General features: G+C 41.0%; 1 protein-coding gene across 2 annotated transcripts in view; it reads left to right on the top strand.

Annotated features, from left to right (window-relative positions):
• Positions 1-19,941, top strand: part of CYTH3 (cytohesin 3) — a 72,784-nt gene that overhangs the window by 28,784 nt on the left and 24,059 nt on the right. For both annotated transcript variants that reach the window (XR_008327456.1, XM_053364140.1), the window contains exons 2-5: positions 7,312-7,394; positions 8,470-8,534; positions 10,054-10,120; positions 14,738-14,856. Coding sequence is in view for 1 of the 2 variants with exons in the window: in XM_053364140.1 (XP_053220115.1) it covers positions 7,312-7,394; positions 8,470-8,534; positions 10,054-10,120; positions 14,738-14,856 (334 nt within the window). In the remaining variant the exon portion in view is untranslated. The remainder of the gene's footprint in view (positions 1-7,311; positions 7,395-8,469; positions 8,535-10,053; positions 10,121-14,737; positions 14,857-19,941) is intronic.

The raw sequence follows: 19,941 nt of genomic DNA, 5'->3' as shown, positions 1-19,941 counted from the left end.
GTACCACTTTAGCTAATGGGGCCTCCCACTGCCGCGGCACTGCCATCACGTGATTTCTGTTCTTATCCTGAAGCAAAGTTCTTAACCTGAGGTACTATTTCTGGGTTAGCAGTGTCTGTAACCTGAAGTGTCTGTAACCCGAGGTACCACTGTACATAAAAGACGGGCCCATTGCGCAATGTTCCGTGGGTATAGATACAATTTTAGGCAGTCTCACTAACTTCACCTTGCAGCATGCACAGCTGCCCTGTAAACAAATTAAACATTTTTAAAAGTTTTTTTTTAAAAAAGGAGTGAAAGGACAGGAGATCTGGGGCCCAGTACAAATGCTTGGGCCCATTGGGCCACTCCTAACAATTCCCCTGGTTTGGGAAGCTTTGAATGGAAGCATGGGGCAAATGTATTTTCAGCGGGAAAGTGGCCTTAATGCACTCTTCATATTTGCCATGATACCTCTGTATTTTGTGCTTTAGGAATTGGCATGGAAATTTGTAATGTCATGTAAGAAGTGACTCCCCATGATGAAGGAATGAGAAATAAAAAGTGAGTGGGAAGCTAGATTTAGGAGGAAAGATAAATGTAAAATCTCTAATTTTATTTTTTGTGGTTTTTATTGTATATGGATTTTGCTGTTTTAAACCACTGATTTTTTATATAATATAGTGGTATATACATGTTTTTATAAATAAATGTATTGCATTTATATCTCACCCTTAAGAAGCTCAGATTTAAAACGCAACGAAGTTTCTTTAAATACCTAAGAAACAGGAAACCAATCAGGGAATTCATTGGAATGTTAAATGAAAAGTGTGAAGGAGATTTGCAGAGACATGAAGTGAATTATTTGCACTGATTGTCTCTGTGGAAAATGTTGCCCAGGTACCCACAATCCTGAAACTTAGAAGGGGGAGAGATTTTTATTTTTATTTTGTTACTGTGTTGTGTATTGTTGTGCTTTTGTGTTGTCAACTGCCCTGTGATCCTTGGATGCAGGGTTGACATAGAAATTTGATAAATAATAGAAATAAAATAAAATAATCCCATGAATGTGCATGTTTCTCTCTTGTCATTTTGATCCTTTTTCCAAACTGTTCTTGGATACAATTGTGTATGTCAAATTGGATTCACTTGCTGTCTGTAGATACACGAAAGTCGCTGACAGGAATTCAATATTGCATTGTGAGAGCAGTTATCCAATACATATTAAAATGAATGTACCTGCTGGACAGTTTTTGCAGTTGAGGCAGAACTGTAGCAAGGTGGAGTAGCAAGGCATGTAGATCTTCTAAATAACGTTGTGGTTAAATTGGCAGCAGCTTGACAGGGTTTGCTTGGGGACAGGGTGTCTAGCCCATCAACCGATCAGCTTGATGTCGATACCTGGAAAGGTCCTAGGATAAACAGTTGGTCTGTGAGCAAGTCATGCCAGATGAATCTCATTTCCCCCCCAATAGTTAAAAACTTGGTGGATCAGGGGGATGCTGTGGATATTGATTTCAGTAAGGCTTTTGGCAAAGCCCCCATGATCTTCCTGCAGAGAAGCTGGTAAAATGTGGGCTAGACAAGGTAACTGTTAGGTGGATTTGTAGTTGGTTGACTGACTGAACTCAAAGAGTGCTCAGTTCCTCATCATCCTGGAAAAAAGTGACAAGTGGGGTGCTTGCTGAAGGGTTTTGTCCTGAGCCCGTTATTGTTCAATGTCTTTCTAAACAATTTGGATGAAGAAGTTGGGGGGATGCTCATCAAATTTGCAGATGACACCAAACTGGGAACGGTAACTAATGATGGAGACCCTGCTCTTTGTGTCTTTCACAGCAGAGATTAGGAGGACAGTAACATGAGAAAGGGTGTCACCACCAAGAATGTCCTATCTGTGAAATTTGCTCTCCCTTTACTGTAGAAACATCTGAGAGAAGGCTTAAGACATAGTGAGTGAATAATGTGTGTGTGTGTGTGTGTTTTACCTGGTAAAAATCTTCCCATCTAATAATTACCATACTAACCCTGAATGGGACATGAAGAGTGTGGGAAAAACTTGGAGGAAATTGCATCAATCTTATGTAATACTGTGAATCAGCCTGTAAGGATGTGAATGTGTGGGCAGCTGAAACAAAGAGAAATTGGAAGGTAGAAAACTTGAATAGTTTCTGGTAGTGCAACATGGTGTGTTTACATCCCCAGACCAAAATCGTGCTTCTAAAAGATGGAAAATAAAATACGAGAATGCCTGCTTGAAGGGGATTCCAGAGGACTTTACAAAATTAGACTGTGTATGTCAGGCCCTCTGTAACTAGCAGCATCTGTATACTATGGCAGTCATCCAAAGGGTCTGTGGACCTTTTACACACATGACTTCCTGCTCTCCTCTGTGAGAAGGGAAACTGTGCAGAGGATTGCTGATTCTGCTAAGAATTATAAATACACAGTTTGCTTAAAACCCTGTAGTAGTTAGAAAAGTAGGTGGCTGATTGTTTGTATTGAAAAATATTGTCCCACAATGAAATCTGACCACGAATCTATCATTGTAGGAAATTTTTGTGAGATCCTAAGTAGCTTACAAGTGATGTACTCTTTATTTATAATTGTTATATGGAAGTTGGGAAAGATTCTAGTGATTAAGTAGAAAAGTTGTGTGTGTGTGTGTGTGTGTGTGTGTAGAACAGTGGACACAAGAAAAGCTGTTCGGAATAATGGACTAGGCCGGTTAGTTTAGTTTTTGCAGTTGTGTTTGTAATAGGTATTGACTTGAAAATGACCATGCAATTCAATCCACTGGCCCCCCAAATATCATACAAGCTTTATTGGAATATAGAGCAGGCATTTTTGTAATGATAACATGCGTCTTAACAAAAAACAGAATACCATTCTGTATTTTACTGAAAATGACTGACCACACTCTGGAACCTTTTAAAGTATCTTTATTACTGGGATTGTGTGCTTAATTGTCACATGATACCATTTCAATGCTACTGGTCTGTCTCTTGACAAGAAGCAAACTTGTTGACAGCACCCCTTTTTTACATCTCTCCTGAGGTGGAAGTACTAGTCTAAATTTTTCACAAAGCTGGGCTTTGGGGCTTGCAAATGGGCATCATCTTTGAAACTGTTCCAAACAAAATTCTGTGACTGGAACTTAGCCTGCTAAAGAAGTACACTGACTGCTAATAAAGACATAAATGGAAATTTAGTTCCATAACTTTCAATCCTCGGTTTAGCTTTACGCATTAACTTTAAAAAACCCCTGGCATGGCCTGCAAGTAAATTACCCAGACTTTGCATGGAGGAAGAGACCCAGAAGTGACCTATGGGGAGGCTGTACGCTTGGTTTAATTCAGGTATCTGTGCAGTGTGGTGGCCTGCCCTCTGTCTAGGATGGTGCAAGGTCCAAAGTCTGGCAGGGGATTGAGGACACTGATAATCTGACGTTTTTTCTGCCTAGCTGTACTCTCTCTGTCTTTTCTTTACAGGAAGTAAAAAGTAGTAGGCCGTTCTCTCAGTATAGAAAGTAGAGTCCCTCAAATATTGGAACCTGAGTTGCTTTATCTTGCTCATAAATGATTTAGAGTTAGGGGTAATGAGGGAGGTGACAAAATTTGCTGATGATACCAAATTGTTCAGGGTTGTTAAAAAGAGATTGCGAGGTGCTCCAAAGGGTATCTTCAGACTGAGTGAATAGATAGTAAAATGGCAAATGCAATTCAGTGTAAAGTGGTTCACTTTGGGACAAAAGATCCTAATTTCACTTATATTTTAAGCAGGTCTGACAGTGACTGCCTAGGAATGATAACTTGGGGTGTAATGGATAGCTTCTTGAAGATGTTGACCTACTGTATGGTGGCTGTAAAAAGGTGTATTACAAATGAGGGATACTTAGGAAAGGGATTGAAAATAAAACTGCCAACTGACGTACTATGTTTTTTAAAAAGGAAAGCATTGTTCTGTTAGTCATATAATTTGCATTTATATGCAAAGACACTGAGCGGGGCATACACATCATGGGCCATGCTATCTGTGTTACTTGTTCTGCTGGCGAAAGTTCACTTAAGGAAAGAGGAGTAAAGGTCACCGGTTCAGGAAGAGTTGATTGGGAGCTTTTAAAGAGTCTTCAAGCAATTTTCTTCTAAAACCATCTTATTGAGCCTTTTTGCACTACTCTTTGAAACCCATCTTTAAAATAACCCTTACTGTGGATGGTTCTGGTTATCATTAACGAAATGTGAATTAACCAATAGATTTTGCATTTTCTTGCGTAGAACGAAGTTGAAACAAATTGTTTCATGTGCCCTGGTAATTGACTTTTTGTATGCTCTGGCACTAAAAGAAGTGGAAACTTCTTTTGTAACTGTATCATGATGACATCAAGGTATGCTTCAGCTGCTTGCTCAGTTGTGCTGAAACTGTTGCCCTGTGCAGGAAATCTCTTGTTTTCTTTCTTTTTTCTTAAAAAAAAGTGATCTTTCCATCCATGCACTTCCTGCACAAAGCAGTGGACTACAAAAATGTTAGGAATTTGATAGTTAGAAAACAGTTTTTAGCTTTATTATTATTATTATTAAAAATGCTTAATATTAGAGGCTTCGTTCATCTATGGAAATCTTTATTGGTGTATATTTCAGTATTGTTTTAAGAAGCTGTCCGTGCTGTAGCCTTCTGGTGTCTTGAGGCAGTTCTCTTTAGAACACATCCTCAGTACCATGTCACAAAAAGTCTGTGGATGATTTAAGGTATGTAGAAATGACATATGACAGCAGAGATGGATGGGTGACTTCTTGTTGCCCCCACAGACATGGAACCCGGGGCATACCGCCCCCGCCCCCCCCCATTGTGATGCCACTGCATGGTTTAGTGGCATTTTGGGTAGCTGTATTTTTGGAATAATGGGTGGCAATATGAATCAGAAGTGAATCAGAATAAAACAGTGACCCATTTGGGTGGAGGTTACCTTTTCCTCTTCCTAATTCCAGAGGAAATATGCCTACACTAGCATGTTTTATTTCCTCTTCTCATTGCACCTGTTTTTGTGTGTGTGTGTGTGTTTTTTTTTTTAACAGTGCTGTTCCACAGAACACCGAATTCTAGAGCAGACCACCAATAGAGTTAAGATTTTGTTTAGGATTGTCTTGCTACGCTGCACCAAAACTTAGACAGTAGCAAACCCTTGTGTTGCATGACTGGAAGCTTTGTCACTTTCAGCTTAGTTGCATAATTTGGGTCTCATACCATAATGTCTTCTCATGATTTCAGCTCTTTGGCCTAGTTTCTTTGTTGCTTTGGCCATAGTTTCCAAATCCTATGATGTGTAAATGCTCTCCTTCGTATGGGTTTCCCCCACACCAGAGTCAGTGATCTTGATGGTGGTGCAGTGATGGGTTGCGAAGTACCTACATGATCTGGAAGTGTTACCCATAAGTATATGGGAGCTGACTACAGGACAGTGACAGACACGTCCCCCAATTCAATGAAACATAACGAAAATAGTAGCTTTAAATTCCACGTCTCATCTGTAGAATGCTCTCCCCAGGGAGGTTCGCCTCACACCTTCATTATACACCTTTAGGCACCAGGCAAAAACATTCCTTTTTAACCAAGCCTTTGGTTGATTTGATTGACATTGTATGCCCTTTTAAATTGTCATTCTTTTTTGGGGGGGTGTTATTGGGTTGTTGTTGTTTTGATTATATATATATATATATATATATATATATATATATATATAGTGGTTTTATAGTTTGATTTTGTTCTGTGAACTGCTCTGATACCTCTGGGTATAGAGTGGTATATAGATTCAATGAATAAATGAATGAATAATTTAAATATCATCACATGAGAAGGAAGAAGCGTCCATGTTTGCAAACCTATTTAAAATGGGGGACTTTTGTACTCAAGATTTTCCAGTCATTGCTGTGAGTTGACTTTTTTTTTAAGGTGTGGATAACTAAATTGCATATTGTTCTGTCATGGTATTTCCTTGCAGCTTAGAATATATATATGGAAGAGTAAATTTGATTAGTTGGCAATACTTCATTATGTTTTATGGTTGATATTCCTAATTCTTTTGTTGTTTATATTCAGAATACCAAGTATTATGAATGCTTCCAACTGGTGTTTATTTGGTATTGAGAGTAACTTCAGTAGTGGTCAAATACATTGAAGAAGAGACAAAAATGTTTATTTTTAAAAAAGTAACATTTGCTGCTTCTTTTTATCCAGTTTTCTAAATGTTTGTGTTTTTAGATAAGCAAAAAGCATTTGCTGTTTAAAATGACTTCATTTATTACACTTTACTGATAATGTGGAAAAAGTAAAGTTGCTAATTATTTCAGTATTTGTCTATCATGAAGTCTGAGGCACGAACTCCTTTTATCATTTTTTCAAGCAAACAGTTTCCAAATCACCCTGTGATGTACCTCCTAATTGAAAAGATGTGTTAGTCCAGTTGTTAAGTTGACAGTTTTGAATTATGTATGGAAAAACGTGGCAGCCTGAAGGTGTTTACTGTTAGACTAATACTTCCCCTAAATGACAAAAGCTTCTCTTCACAAGAAAACATATTATAAATATGCTTTGTTATGTCAGAACTAGCACAAACTGTGGCTAGCTTTTAATGATGGTTTGTTCAGACGAGCCAACTTCACATTAAGATTTTAAAATCCTGGATTGTACAGTGAAAACTAATTACAGTTTCCAGTTCAGACATAATGACAAATAACAATTAATTAAAAATAGGGGAGGCTGAATCCAACCAATTTTTATTGTCTCCCTTAATTTCAGTGGGCATGCTTGGATTCAACTCAACAGCATATGCTCTTTACCGCCTAATGAATATGAGGGCAGAGGGGTGGGGGGAGTGGGAAGCAGGCTCATGCATGCAACAAAAAACTATGGCTTAATGTAACTGCTGAACAAATTTGCTGGTTCCTACTGGTTCACGAAGTGCTGTTGCAATCCCTTTGCTGAGGATAAAACAGATTTAAAAGAGAACCAAGATGAAGGAAGACTTTAATGCCCTTTGATTACTGGAATGATGCTTGTAATATGAATGTAATACACAATAGAATGGAAAGCAGTTTACTTTTCATAATGTGAAAGCTATCTGTCATTTGTATTGAAACCCTGAGACAATTGCATTTGTCAGTTAATACCAAGTTCTGTATACTATCACCACTATTTTCTCCAAAGTTGGTCATTAAGAATGTTGTCTGTCCTTTCTTGGCACAAACTCTGTTGATGTGAATGAGGCTTTTACTTGTGAAACATGAAGTACCAGAGTATAAAGCAATTATACATAATTGTGTGTGTTTTCCCCTCCAGTGCCTGATGATCTTTCTGTAGAAGAGAGAGAGGAGCTTTTCAATATTCGCCGTAGAAAAAAAGAATTAATTGATGATATTGAGGTAAACATTTTCCTTAAATCAAAATGTCGGTTGCTCTGAAATTAATGATACAAACTGTGTATTGAGTTGTAAAACACTATGGTAGCTTTTTACCACAGTCTGAAGGGGTTAATTTCCAATAATTGCTATTAGAATTAGATGTCCCAAGTGCTGTACCTCTGCAGAAATTGATGTCATAGTTGTTGGCATCCATCTGTCTCAAGAGACAATGGAGTGCACCTCCGGGGGTGAAGTCAAACCACTGCATTATAGCACATAGTGACCTCCCTGGGGCGCAAGCCTGGGCAGTGTGCATGGGGGTCCTGGGCTGCCCAGACGATAAGACCTCCCTTTTGGTCTGACTGATGTGGTCCAAAGGAAAGCAGAGCAATACGTTTGGTACCAGCTTGGCTGCAGTAGTTGCTGGAAGGAGGCATACAAGGCCCCATCCAACTTTTTTAGGATTCCACTCCAGATTTGTGTAGGGTTTACTCCTTGCTCTTTTCTTTTCTTGAAGATGTCCCACAAGACAGCAGAGGTTTAGGATCAGAGTTTTCCTTCTCCTACATGGGCTATCTTCCCAGCTTGACAGGCCCCATCTGCCCCTTACTTCCCTCTACATGTGCAGAAACTGCCTTCTTGACCATTGCATTGGACCCACAATTGGTCTTATGCGCTCAATCCGGCGGAGCCTGTCTTCTCATGCAGGGGAAGTCCTAACTCACTGAGGGTTTGAGACCCATTGGCTACCAGCCAGTCAAAACCATTTGCCAGGTGTGGCTGTTGTTGCATGCTGACAGCTTCTAGGAGCCACATGTGAGAACTGAGTGCAGGGTGAGGACCAAAGGTGGACAAACTACCCCAGAAGGAGCACATGGTGTCCCCCACCAGAGGTACTACCCCTCCGCTAACACCTCATACACCCAAATGTCATAGTGGTGTGTGAATAGTATGAAATTGCAGGTAAATACAACAGAGCAGACTTTTGTGATAGGATTGTTGCTCCATTTCTAAATTCAAAAAGAAGCCAGTGGAATCCACCTATTTTTGGAAAAGCTGTTTAATGTTCGCTTTTATTCTTCTCTCATTTTTGCAGCGGTTAAAATTTGAAATAGCAGAGGTTATGACTGAAATTGATAACTTGACAAGTGTAGAGGAAAGGTAAGCTGACTTTGTCACATATGTGCTTTATGGAAAAGCAGCATTCTGTTTCTTCAACTTTTTTGAGGGCCTTGCAGAAATAGCCTAACTTCCAGCAGAGACCTTGATCATCTTCTTGGCCCCTATGTACTGCCTGTCTTCAAGGGGGGGAATATAATTAGTAGTAGTTCTATTATTGAAATTTACTGCTTATTCCCACAAAGAGCTAGTTTAGCAAATGTAGGATGGGGTACAGCAACTAGTTAGCCCCATGATTATGATATTCAGCACCGCGGGCACTACAAAGTTGAGAAATGGCAACTGAGTGCACTGTTTTGGGATGTGTCTCTCCCTTTTACCTTGCACATAACACCACTGTTCCTGCGTCATTGTAAGCTTCCCCTTGATGGCTGTGCATTTGTGTAGGTTCTGCACATTTAGTATTAAACTTGGCTAAGATGATTCTTGCTATTTGGTCCATTAAAATCAATGGAGCATGTGTCTGGAACCTATAGGACACAAAATGTTGTTGTTAATTTATTTATACCCCACCTTTCTCCCTTCAAACTGCTAAAAATATAGGAAAAATCATGATTAAAACATTGATAGAATTAAAGCTATATAAATCTATAAAATACTGTATATTTAAAACATACAAATAATTGTAATAAAAATAATTGTAATGGAATGGCACACGCCCTTTAGTTAAAAGCAGTCATTTCCCAAAAGGCTGTCTTCACCTGCTGGCAGAAGGACAGCAAATAGGCAGCCTGTCTTGCTTCTCCAGGGAGGGAGTTCTGAAGTCTGGGAAGCAGCCACCAAGAGGGCTGTGCAATTTACTTATACACCAAAGTAATTAAGTAGCATCCTGATCTTAGCAAATAGGGTGTATCTAGTCTGCTGTGCTGTCTGCCACTTTCAGTACTTTTGTTAAAGTTAATACTCAGTGTGTCGCTCTGGGTGCATTTGGGTTTGTGTTGACTGGAATGCCATTAGAATGCAGTGTGTCCTCGTTTCTGCAACACTTTCTTCTGTCTTTGTGTGATGCAGCTAACATGGTGCAGACTCCCACAGCTTCTCTGGCACAATGTCCTCGGCTGGCATGTTCAGCCACTGCAACATCATAGGCTGCTGTTTTGTGCTAGCGCTGCAGCAGACCTAAAGGCTTATTTGCCAGTACAGAGACTCCAAAGATTGCACCGCCAATTGGCTTGGATTGAAATAATCCAGTTTAACTGGTTTGTGAGTTTAAGCCATGCACATTATCCTCTTTAATGCCCTTCCTCTAATGTATGTCAGGAGGGTTTAAACACAATGTATTAAAAATCTATAATGAAGTCAAAGCTACTTTGAATTATTTTTGAGGGTAAATATTTCCCTTTCACTTTGGGAGTAAAAGTTCAGCCATTCCATCCTATTCATACTAGCTGTATAAGATTAACATGTAAATAACATTTAAAATGTAAACATCAAAGATGTTTAACCAAATACATCTGTGTAATATTCTTTTCCTTTTATTTCCCCCCTTACAAATATACAGCAAAACTACACAGAGAAATAAACAAATAGCTATGGGAAGAAAAAAGTTCAATATGGATCCCAAGAAGGTAGGACTATTGTGTTCTTGAGAATGTATGCTTCTTATTTATTTATGAAGTTTTATATCCCACTTTTCAGTTACGAGAGATCCCAAGGCAGCTTGCAAAGTAGATTAAAAACATATATACAATAAAATCACAATGAAGTACAGTCGTACCTTGGAAGTCAAACAGAATCCGTTCCGGAAGTCTGTTCGACTTCCAAAACGTTCGGAAACCAAAGTGCGGCTTCTGATTGGCTGCAGGAAGAATCGGAAGCTGCGGAAGCCCCATTGGACATTTGGGTTCCAAAGAACGTTCACCAACTGGAACACCCACTTCCAGGTTTGCAGTGTTCAGGAGCCAAAATGTCCGAGTACCAAGGAGTTTGGGATCCAAGGTACAACTGTACAGAAGAATGGAGACTTAAAAAGCCAGAGCAACATCAAACCATTTGTAGCAGTCGATACAAATAAGAAATGACCCCAAAGACTGGCAAAATAAGACTGTCTCAGCCATTCACCTAAGGCAGGGTGATCCAACATATGGCTTGCCAAGCCTTTTTTGGCAGCCCCAGGCAAGGCTGGGAGCTGCAGCACAGGGAAGGAGACCTGAGAGCTCTGACAGAGTCCTAGAGTCCTCCTGTCTCCTTCCCAAAGCCTAGTTCTGTTTGCTTCATCAGCGCACATAAGGCACGTGTATTCTTCCTTGGTGGGGATTTTATAGAGACCTGTGCTGGCATAAGCGCTAACAGACAGCCGCTGCCAGGGAATCAAGGCTGACTTCACAAGGATGATCCCAAGATGGAGCTTCATTCATGGATGCCATTGTTCTAGGGGGACTGCTCACCTTTCCCTGTGTCACATGCAAAGTGCTGCGCTAGGCAACTGCCTTAGAGTGTTTAGCATATACTGAGTCACACCATTGACCCATTGCTCAGTATTGTTGCTGCTGGCCAGTAGCCTAGCTATCCAGATTCTCAAGAAAGGAATGTTCTCTTCACTACCTGGAGATGCCAGGTATTGATCCTGCACAGAAAGCAGATACAGCCCTGCACCCAGGACTAGTCCCTGCTCTGTATTTCTTCGTGTTATTGTTCCTCTGAAAGAGCACAGCAGATGTTGCTGCTCAATGTTTACATATACTATATTTAATAATATAAAGCACTTTATTCTCCTTATCTCATATCTTTGAGAGACAGCTTAACCAGCACATATTTGCCTCTTCTTTCAGTACTTTGCCTTTTTCTTGTTCTTTTTTTCCTGCTCTAAAAGCTTGAATAGGTCTGGAGTCTTGTTTTCCTAAGTGGTTTGTTTCCGAAGATGACAAAATATTTGCTTGGGGCATCTGAATTTCCAGATAGCAGGCTTTATTAAAGCAAAGTAATTTCAGAAGCATACAGATTTAAAAAATGGAGTCTATTGATGAGATTTTGAATTGTAACTAATTTCGTAGCTTTCAGTGGTTTCCAGCATGAGTGGAAACATGGTTGGCAGACATGTTCCCCTTTGCAGTGAAATGTGCATCTTTCTTTGCAATTTTTAAAAATGAAGTTGATTGTTGGTATTCATGTTCCAGCTGGGTGTTCAGGGAAGTTTTCTAGATAGTAAAGCAATTCAGAGGGAGACTGGGTAGAGGAGAGGAAAGGTGGGGTAGGGGAAAGAGAGAGCATACAGTTTCCTATACTAAAAATAGCTTCTCAGACTGATAAAATGGCATTGGGTTTGCCCTGATAAAGTAGGTTGCAGTTGTTGACTGAATTGTCCAGTCGCAAAATATTTTAATGCTGTTGTTTCTGCAATCTGTCTGCTTACATCCAAATGCTCGTTCCATTTGTTCACAAATATTGTTTTTCATTATCTCCAGTTTATTTTTAAAAACCACATTTGAGCTTGCTGATTTTAAAAATGAACCATTGCCATTTCTGTTGCATTGTTGCAAGTGGCATTGCTGCTTAAGATAACAGCAATAAAACCAGTAATAAAAACATGATTAAACTCATTTAAATCCTGTTAAAATGCACACACGCCAACCTGAATAAAAAGGTGCAAACTTGCTTCCCAACAGAAAATAAAAAAGGGGAGGACATACTCTTCCTTGCCTAATCGCACCGACCCCTCTCGTTCTCCAGGCTTCGCGCAGATCACCGCAAGCCGTGGGAGCCCGCACCGGGCTCCCGCGGCTTGCGGAGAGTTGCCTGCATGCCGAAGGCTGGGCGCGCTGAGCTCAGCGCGCCCAGACTTCGCGCGGCTTGCGGAGAGTTGCCTGTTCTGGGGGCTGGGGTCAGGGGAAGCTCGGGCTTCCCCCGCCCCAGCCCCGCGCCTGGGGGGAAAATAAATTTTTTTCCTTTATTTCCCCCCAAAAAAACTAGGTGCGCCTTATGGGACGGTGCGTCCTATAGGGCGAAAAATACGGTATCCATTTGCCTTTTTCCAACCCAGTAAACCAGAGTTTGTGTTTGCCCTGCAAACCGCCATTGGAAATGATGGTTTGATCCTGGTTACTAATCCTGGTTTGCAGGGCAAACACCCCCCCTAGTTTGACAGTTCTGATGAAATAGCAAAATAGGATGTGCCACATGCCAGGGAGGGAGGGAATAGCATTGTGTGATTCCATGTATCTTTTAAAAGATTTAATTCACGTACTACCAAATCATAACTGGCTGTTATGTCTGAACCGGCTCACATGTCTGTGCTCTATTTCAAAGTCATTTGACAGAATTGGAGATTATTTTATTGACTTCAGGACATACCATTATATGTAGCTCTTTTTCAATCCTATGTATGTTTACTTAGAGGTAAACCCCATTCTGGTCAGATTACAGGTTTCAGCCTTAGCTGAAATAAAGACACAAGTTTAGATTAAAATACGGTGCATAATATATAAGGCTATATATAATTTTATAGGTACAAATGCACTGAATGCTAATGTCACAGTTAGCTCCATGGCTCAGATTACTATAACTAACTGCTTTATCTGATGATACAGTTGTAATTACATGGTGTTATCTATTTTTCTATCTACTCACATTGAAGTTTCCCAGATCATGCTGTGTGTCAAGTCATTAGCATGATGAACAGACAAATATTCAGTTATAAGAAGATTATCTCTGTAATTTGCATCCTGAGGGCTAACATGGAATAGATAATAATTTATATCATTACTATTTGTTTAGTAGATCTTCTAAAATGATTTAATGTGATAATAAAAGACTTGCAAACAACAAGCATCAGTTGCTTGTCAACAATATACCTGCATTTAATAAATATTGAAAAAGAAAAAATAGAGAAAAGAAGCAGGGATTAAAGATGCGACAGATTAAAATTCCTTAATCTGTTTATAAACATACGTAGGTCTCTTGTATTGACTCAGACAACTGGTGCATCTAGCTTGGTATTATCTGTTTCAATTTAGGGTCATGCATGTCTTTATGAGTCTTCAAATGTGTATTGAAGATCTATTTATTTCCAGTTTATTTTCCTTAAAAGCATATTAGTCTGCTGCTGATGCTTCATCTGGTGCTGAATTGCTTTATTTGTTTTTAATGATATTATCCTGGGGTGAACAATATTGTTGCCTATTTCCACTGCTATCTTTTCAGAGGGTTTAAGGTGAATTGTGATTGTACATTTTATGTTTATATCTTTTTTTAAAAATGTTTTTATTAAATTCTTGGGTACACCCAGAGTCCCTGTTTTCAAGTCACAGAATCCTTCAAACAAATCAGTCCTATTCAGAGTAAGACAGTACTGTTCTAGGCAATATGGAGTTGGGAGGGGGAAGAAAAGTGGGGAGAGAGAGGGAAGGAAAGCGAGAAAGAAATAAACATTTCATTCATTTCTGTAGTATGAGAGCTTTTGTGTCAGCGTCAGGTAAACAGGTATTTTATTTTTATTGGCAGTGGGAGAGACCAGAGGCTCAGGAGGTGGTTGGTTGCAGGATATTCGTCAAAGCAATGCCCAGTCTGTGTTGTTTCAGAGTGACCCCCAATGGCTGTTCACACATGCGAGGGAGCCATTGGCTGCTGCAGTCAACATGTGGCGACCGTGTGCGTCTAAAATCCCAGGAGACAGAGACCCAAATCTGGACCGAGACAAGGGGATGGCAGATTTTATGTTTATATCTTGTAAACTACTTTAACTGCCCTTTAGTCGGGCTAAAAAGTCCTTAATCAATATACAAAGCAGCTGTCCAAAGCCTTGGGCAGAGTTATTTTCCACCTTGTATACTTATAATCTTTTAACTAGTGATACAAGGAATTTATATTGGGATGCTATGGAGACATGATTAGGCAAGGAAGAGTGCTATTTTGTTCATGTCTTGTTTGTGGACTTCCGCTAAGCACCTGATAGGCCGCTGTGAGAACAGAATGCAGGACTTTGTTGTGTAATTCAGCAGGGATGTTCATAATAGCTGATTATTTTGATTATACGTATTTTGATTTAGTTTCAGTAAGGTAAGGGGGATGATCCAGAAAAGGTGACCTTTGAGGAGGGTGTGCACAGATGAGGCTGCATTTGTCAACCATAGGCAAACTCCTACTTATCAATGAAATCGATATAATAACTCCACAGCTTAATATTTCCAGAACACATAATCTTGTGAAGACGAAAACAACTGAATTCATTTCCTCCTGCTGCTTTTTAGGGAATCCAGTTCCTCATAGAAAATGACCTCTTGCAGAATACTCCTGAGGACATTGCACAGTTCCTTTATAAAGGGGAAGGGCTAAATAAAACCGTCATTGGAGATTATCTCGGTGAAAGGTAAGTAGAGAACAACCTGTGTGTCTTTTTATGTTAAGCTTGACATGGGGAGCCATTCTTTGATTCTTTTTGTTCTCTTTGACCATGGCTATATATCATGCACATCTGTAAGAATATATATGCCATGCAGGAAAATAGGAACACCTGAGAAGTTTTTCAGTATGACTATGATGCAGAAATATCACCCCACTACCCAGCAGATGAAAATGTACTTTGAGGTTTTTGTTTTAAAATGGTTAAATATTTATGTTGAAAGCATATGGTGACCACAGTCCAGCAAACCAGCAGTGCATCTTAATGGGCAGCTATAGAAAGCAGAGAGTCTGTAGGCACAGACTTTATCCTATCACCTGTGGCCTCCCTACTAAGTAATTTGCAGTATTCAACTTACCTCCTTATATAAGCACATTTATTATTTATTCCTTTGATAGGAACATAGGAGCGGCTATACATGACACCAAATGTTTGTCCAAACCATCCCAGTATTGTCAACTTTGTTTGGGCAGTAGTTCTCCAGGGTCTCAGGTGTTCACCTCACCTGCTGCCTGATCCTTTTAATTGCTGTGGATTAGACCTGGGGCCTTCTGCATATGATGTATATATTCTGTGATTTAGCTGTGGGCCCTTCCCTATCTTTGTAAGGGATCTCCACCATTGACTCATAGCCTTTCTCATAATGTGCTTCCTGATCCTTCTTACTGGAAAAGCCATGGATTGAATGTGGAACCTTCTGTGTTCAAAGTGTGTGCTCTACCACAGCTCGAAGCAGCTCATATAGGTTTGCGAATTCCAAGGGGCATTTTCTCCATTGCATTCCTTTTCTTCTGAAACTCAGAGTTCTTAAAAATAAAAATCTAGATAGGAATGCATGTGGTTGGGCAGGGACTGTTTCTTCTAACTGGAAGCAAAATGACACATTGCACAGGTGTATCTTCTTCACACATGCTTTCCTGAGTAGAGGAAACACTTATAAAAATAAGTGTATAGGATTAATGATAATTAAATGCTTGGGTTTTGTGATGCAAATCTCGGGAGGTTTCAGAGTTAGATTTTGACAATCATGTGTGGCATTTAATGTTGAGACCAGAGAAGAAGAGCCTGCTAATCTTAGGAGACAGCTGGCTACATAATTATTAGCTATCAGCAAGGCTACTGCCTGTCCTAATAATAGTTATTTTCGTCTGTTTAATGTTGTCTTCTGTGAACATCTTATTGGTGGTAATATATAGTTTAAGCAGGCACTTCAGAGGGATAGCAGCATCCCCTAGCTTTTAATGTGAACAAATATTAAACACAAAGGCCATTCTGGCTGCAAATTTGACCTTTAAAATGTAGAACCAAAACTGCAATCAATGTATAGCAAAGACTGCAAACTTAAATCATCTTGAGAGCTTCTTTATCCAATTTAACCTGGATTTCCTGGTCTGCAAACAGCTTCAGGTCCCTCACCCCCCCCCCCCTTATACGTGACTGAAAATAGTACAGACTCTGGCAGAGAGTATCTTAATAGATACCAGATGCCTTATTGTGATGTAATGCTTCTTGGAGACGAAAATATGGGGCATCGTTCACAAGCTCCGTTGCAGTCGCAAAATGGCATGAACAAAAGTAGTAATTCATACTCGAGGACTAGATACTCTCAGTCTCTTTGGGTGAGAATATCTAACATGGTATTTCAGAGTTTCTTAGGAGTAAGGCTTTCTTGTGTTTCTAATGTAGGCAGTTGAAAGTTAAAGAACATTGTTCTGCAACAGAACTGAGCTGCTTTTTTGTGTTGTTCCTAATTTATGTCATTAAATTGTAGCTAATATAAAATATACTTTTTTTAAAAGAAAGTGTAGCTAACTATGTACCGTATTTTCCTCTCTATAACACGCAGATTTTTTCTCCTAAAAAGTAAGGGGAAATGTCTATACGTGTTATTGAGCGAATGTGTGGTCCCTGGAGCCGACTGGCCCAAGTGCATCACACATTTTCTTCGAGGGACGTCTTCGTTGCGGTCAGCAGAAGCCAGGGAAGTGCTTGCTAGGAGGTTTGGCCACTCTGCAGCGCGACTGTGTGTTTGCTAGTGTGTGTGCTTTGTGAGTGTGTGGTTGCCTGTGTGTTTGTTCGCTAGCGTGGGTGCTTGGAGGGAGTGAGAGAGTGACTGACTGCTGCATCTTCTCCTGCAATTTGCCTTTTAAAAAATTGGAAGCAGCGGGGCAGTAAAAACCACCTCCGAAAGCCCCATTTTTCCCTTCTAAGGCTGCAGCTCGGCTTTGGGAGCCCTGAACCCCTGCCTTGTTCTTGGGGGATCTTTGAGGTTTCCCCTTCAGCTTTAACCCAGCCCCCTTATTTTACCAGTTTATCTTCATTCTCTGCGTTCGAGCCTCCCAAGAGAGAAAGCTGTTGCTTTCCTGCATTCTGCCTCAGGGTCTTACTGCCCACCCGCTTCTGTTTCATTACTGTGTTTGCTCAAACGGAACAAAGAGCAGAGAAAACCCCTCACCTCCAGGCAAGCAGAGGGGAAAGCAGCGCGTCCTTCCTTCTACCGTAATTCCTCTCCGTGCTCCAGTGCTGCTGCGTCTAGGGACTCGCAGGCAACACGCAGGTGGGGGGAGAGAAAGAGAGAGAGAGCTGGCTGGCTGGCTGGCTGGCTTGGGTGGGTGGGTGGGTGGGGGAACTTTTGCCTTCCTTTCCTCCCTCCGGTAAAACCCCTCTCCTGCATTCTTAGCCAGCTGCTTCTCCGCACACCCCTCTCGGTGCTCCTTGTCCATTCTATGTTTTTCCTTCCCTCCCCACTTAAAACGTGGTTACAAAGCACGGATCCACATGGATCCTCAGGATCTTTGCATAGGGTCACCCCAAATTCAACATCAGATCACATAGCATATCCATGGCTACAGCCTGCACCAAAAAAATCACGCACCCACTGTTGCCTGGGGCTGCAATGGTGCAAAAACGTGGTTACAAAGCACAGATCCACATGGATCCTCAGGATCTTTGCATTGGGTCACCCCAAATTCACCATCAGATCACATAGCATATCCATGGCTACAGCCTGCACCAAAAGAATCACGCACCACTGTTGCCTGGGGCTGCAATGGTGCAAAAACGTGGTTACAAAGCATGGATCCACATGGATCCTCAGGATCTTTGCATAGGGTCACCCCAAATTCAACATCAGATCACATAGCATATCCATGGCTACAGCCTGCACCAAAAAAATCACGCACCCACTGTTGCCTGGGGCTGCAATGGTGCAAAAACGTGGTTACAAAGCACAGATCCACATGGATTCTCAGGATTTTTGCATTGGGCTACCCCAAACTCACCGTCAAATCACATGTCTGTGGCCACAGCATGAAGCACAAAAATGATACATGCACTGCTTCATTCAGAATTTTTTTCCTTGTTTTCCTCCTCTAAAAACTATGTGCGTGTTATGGTCAGGTGCGTGTTATCGAGCGAAAAATACGGTACATCTGGAGTGGGAAACTTCTGTTCTATGGATCTAATTAAACCTGCTAGGCCATAGTATTTGCCCTGTGAGGCCATTCTGGCCAAGCTGCGTCCCCCTGGCCCCCCTGGCCTATACCTGACAAATAGCTCAGTGAACACAGCAACTCTTCCCAGTAGATCTTGCCCCAATGAGGCAGTTGTGTGGACTGTATGAAAGTTTTGTAGCTTAATACTTAGAGGCACGGTGGAACTAGGAAGTGTTTAGAACTGCAGTCCTAGCCATGTTTACTTGAAAGTAAGTCTCACTGAATTTGGTAAGATTTATGTCTGAGTAACAAGCATAGGATTGTGCTGTACCACTTGTGAATGGCATGTCAGTTCAGGGGAGATAAGTTTTAGCCAAGTGCGTATTATCTTTAGCAAGTTATTTAGTGTCTGAGAATTTTCCAAACACTTTCTCGACATTTCTTCCGATGGTTAAATGTCTATATGTATACTAAAAATATATTTAAAAGACATCCTCACGTGCCCATCTGTCTTTGGGGAGGATCAGCTTGCAGTGCAGAAATGTACAATGTATGCAATAATTTGAATGTTTGAGATGGGAAGTTCAAACTGAGGAATTTTATAGCTTTAAGGTTCTGGGCAGGCAAAACTATCTTTTTTTCTTTCATTTATCCTCCCAAAAATCATGTGGTCATTATTTTTTCTATTTTACAGATGGATGGCAACTGTGTTGTCACTATTTCTGTTTTATACATGAACTGAGCCTTAGGGAGAGTTCCTTGTCAAAAGCCACCCAAAGAGCCTATGGCTAAGCTACAATTGGTCTTCACATCCACATCTAAATTTCAGTTCCAGAGCACTGTTCTTTATTGGTGGGTCAGGACCCACAAAAGGGTGATACCAGGACCTAATATGGGTTACCCTAGTGGTATCACCACTACCTTCTTTTTAAAAATCATTAAACAACAAAAAGAAAGTCTGAAATCTTGTGAATGTCTTTATGTGTGTGTGCTTGGGAGAAAGGTGGGATAGAAATACTACTACTACTACTACTACTAGTAGTAGTAGTAGTAGTGTGCAGAAGGAAAAGTTCTCAGCGGCCTTTGATACAATCGACCATAACATCCTTCTGGACCGTCTAGAGGGGCTGGGAGCTGGGGGCACTGTTATACAGTGGTTCCCTCCTTCCTCCTGGGCCGTGTTCAGAAAGTGGTGGTGGGGGATGAGTGTTCAGACCCCTGGGCCCTCACTTGTGGGGTGCCTCAGGGTTCCGTCCTCTCCCCCATACTTTTAAACATCTATATGAAGCCGCTGGGAGAGATCATCAGGGGGTTTGGACTGGGTGTCCATCAATATGCAGATGATACCCAGCTCTACCTCTCTTTCAAATCAGAACCAGTGAAGGCGGTGAAGGTCCTGTGTGAGTGCCTGGAGGCGGTTGGAGGATGGATGGCAGCTAATGGATTGAAGTTGAATCCTGACAAGACAGAAGTACTGTTTTGGGGGGGACAGGGGGCGGGCTGGTGTGGAGGACTCCCTGGTCCTGAATAGGGTAACTGTGCCCCTGAAGGACCAGGTGCGCGGCCTGGGAGTCATTTTGGACTCACAGCTGTCCATGGAGGCGCAGGTCAATTCTGT

This window comes from Podarcis raffonei, chromosome 14, assembly GCF_027172205.1.
Source record: "Podarcis raffonei isolate rPodRaf1 chromosome 14, rPodRaf1.pri, whole genome shotgun sequence".
Taxonomy (NCBI): Eukaryota; Metazoa; Chordata; class Lepidosauria; order Squamata; family Lacertidae; genus Podarcis; species Podarcis raffonei.
Note: the sequence above shows the minus strand (reverse complement) of the source record. Positions and strands in the feature narration are given on the sequence as shown.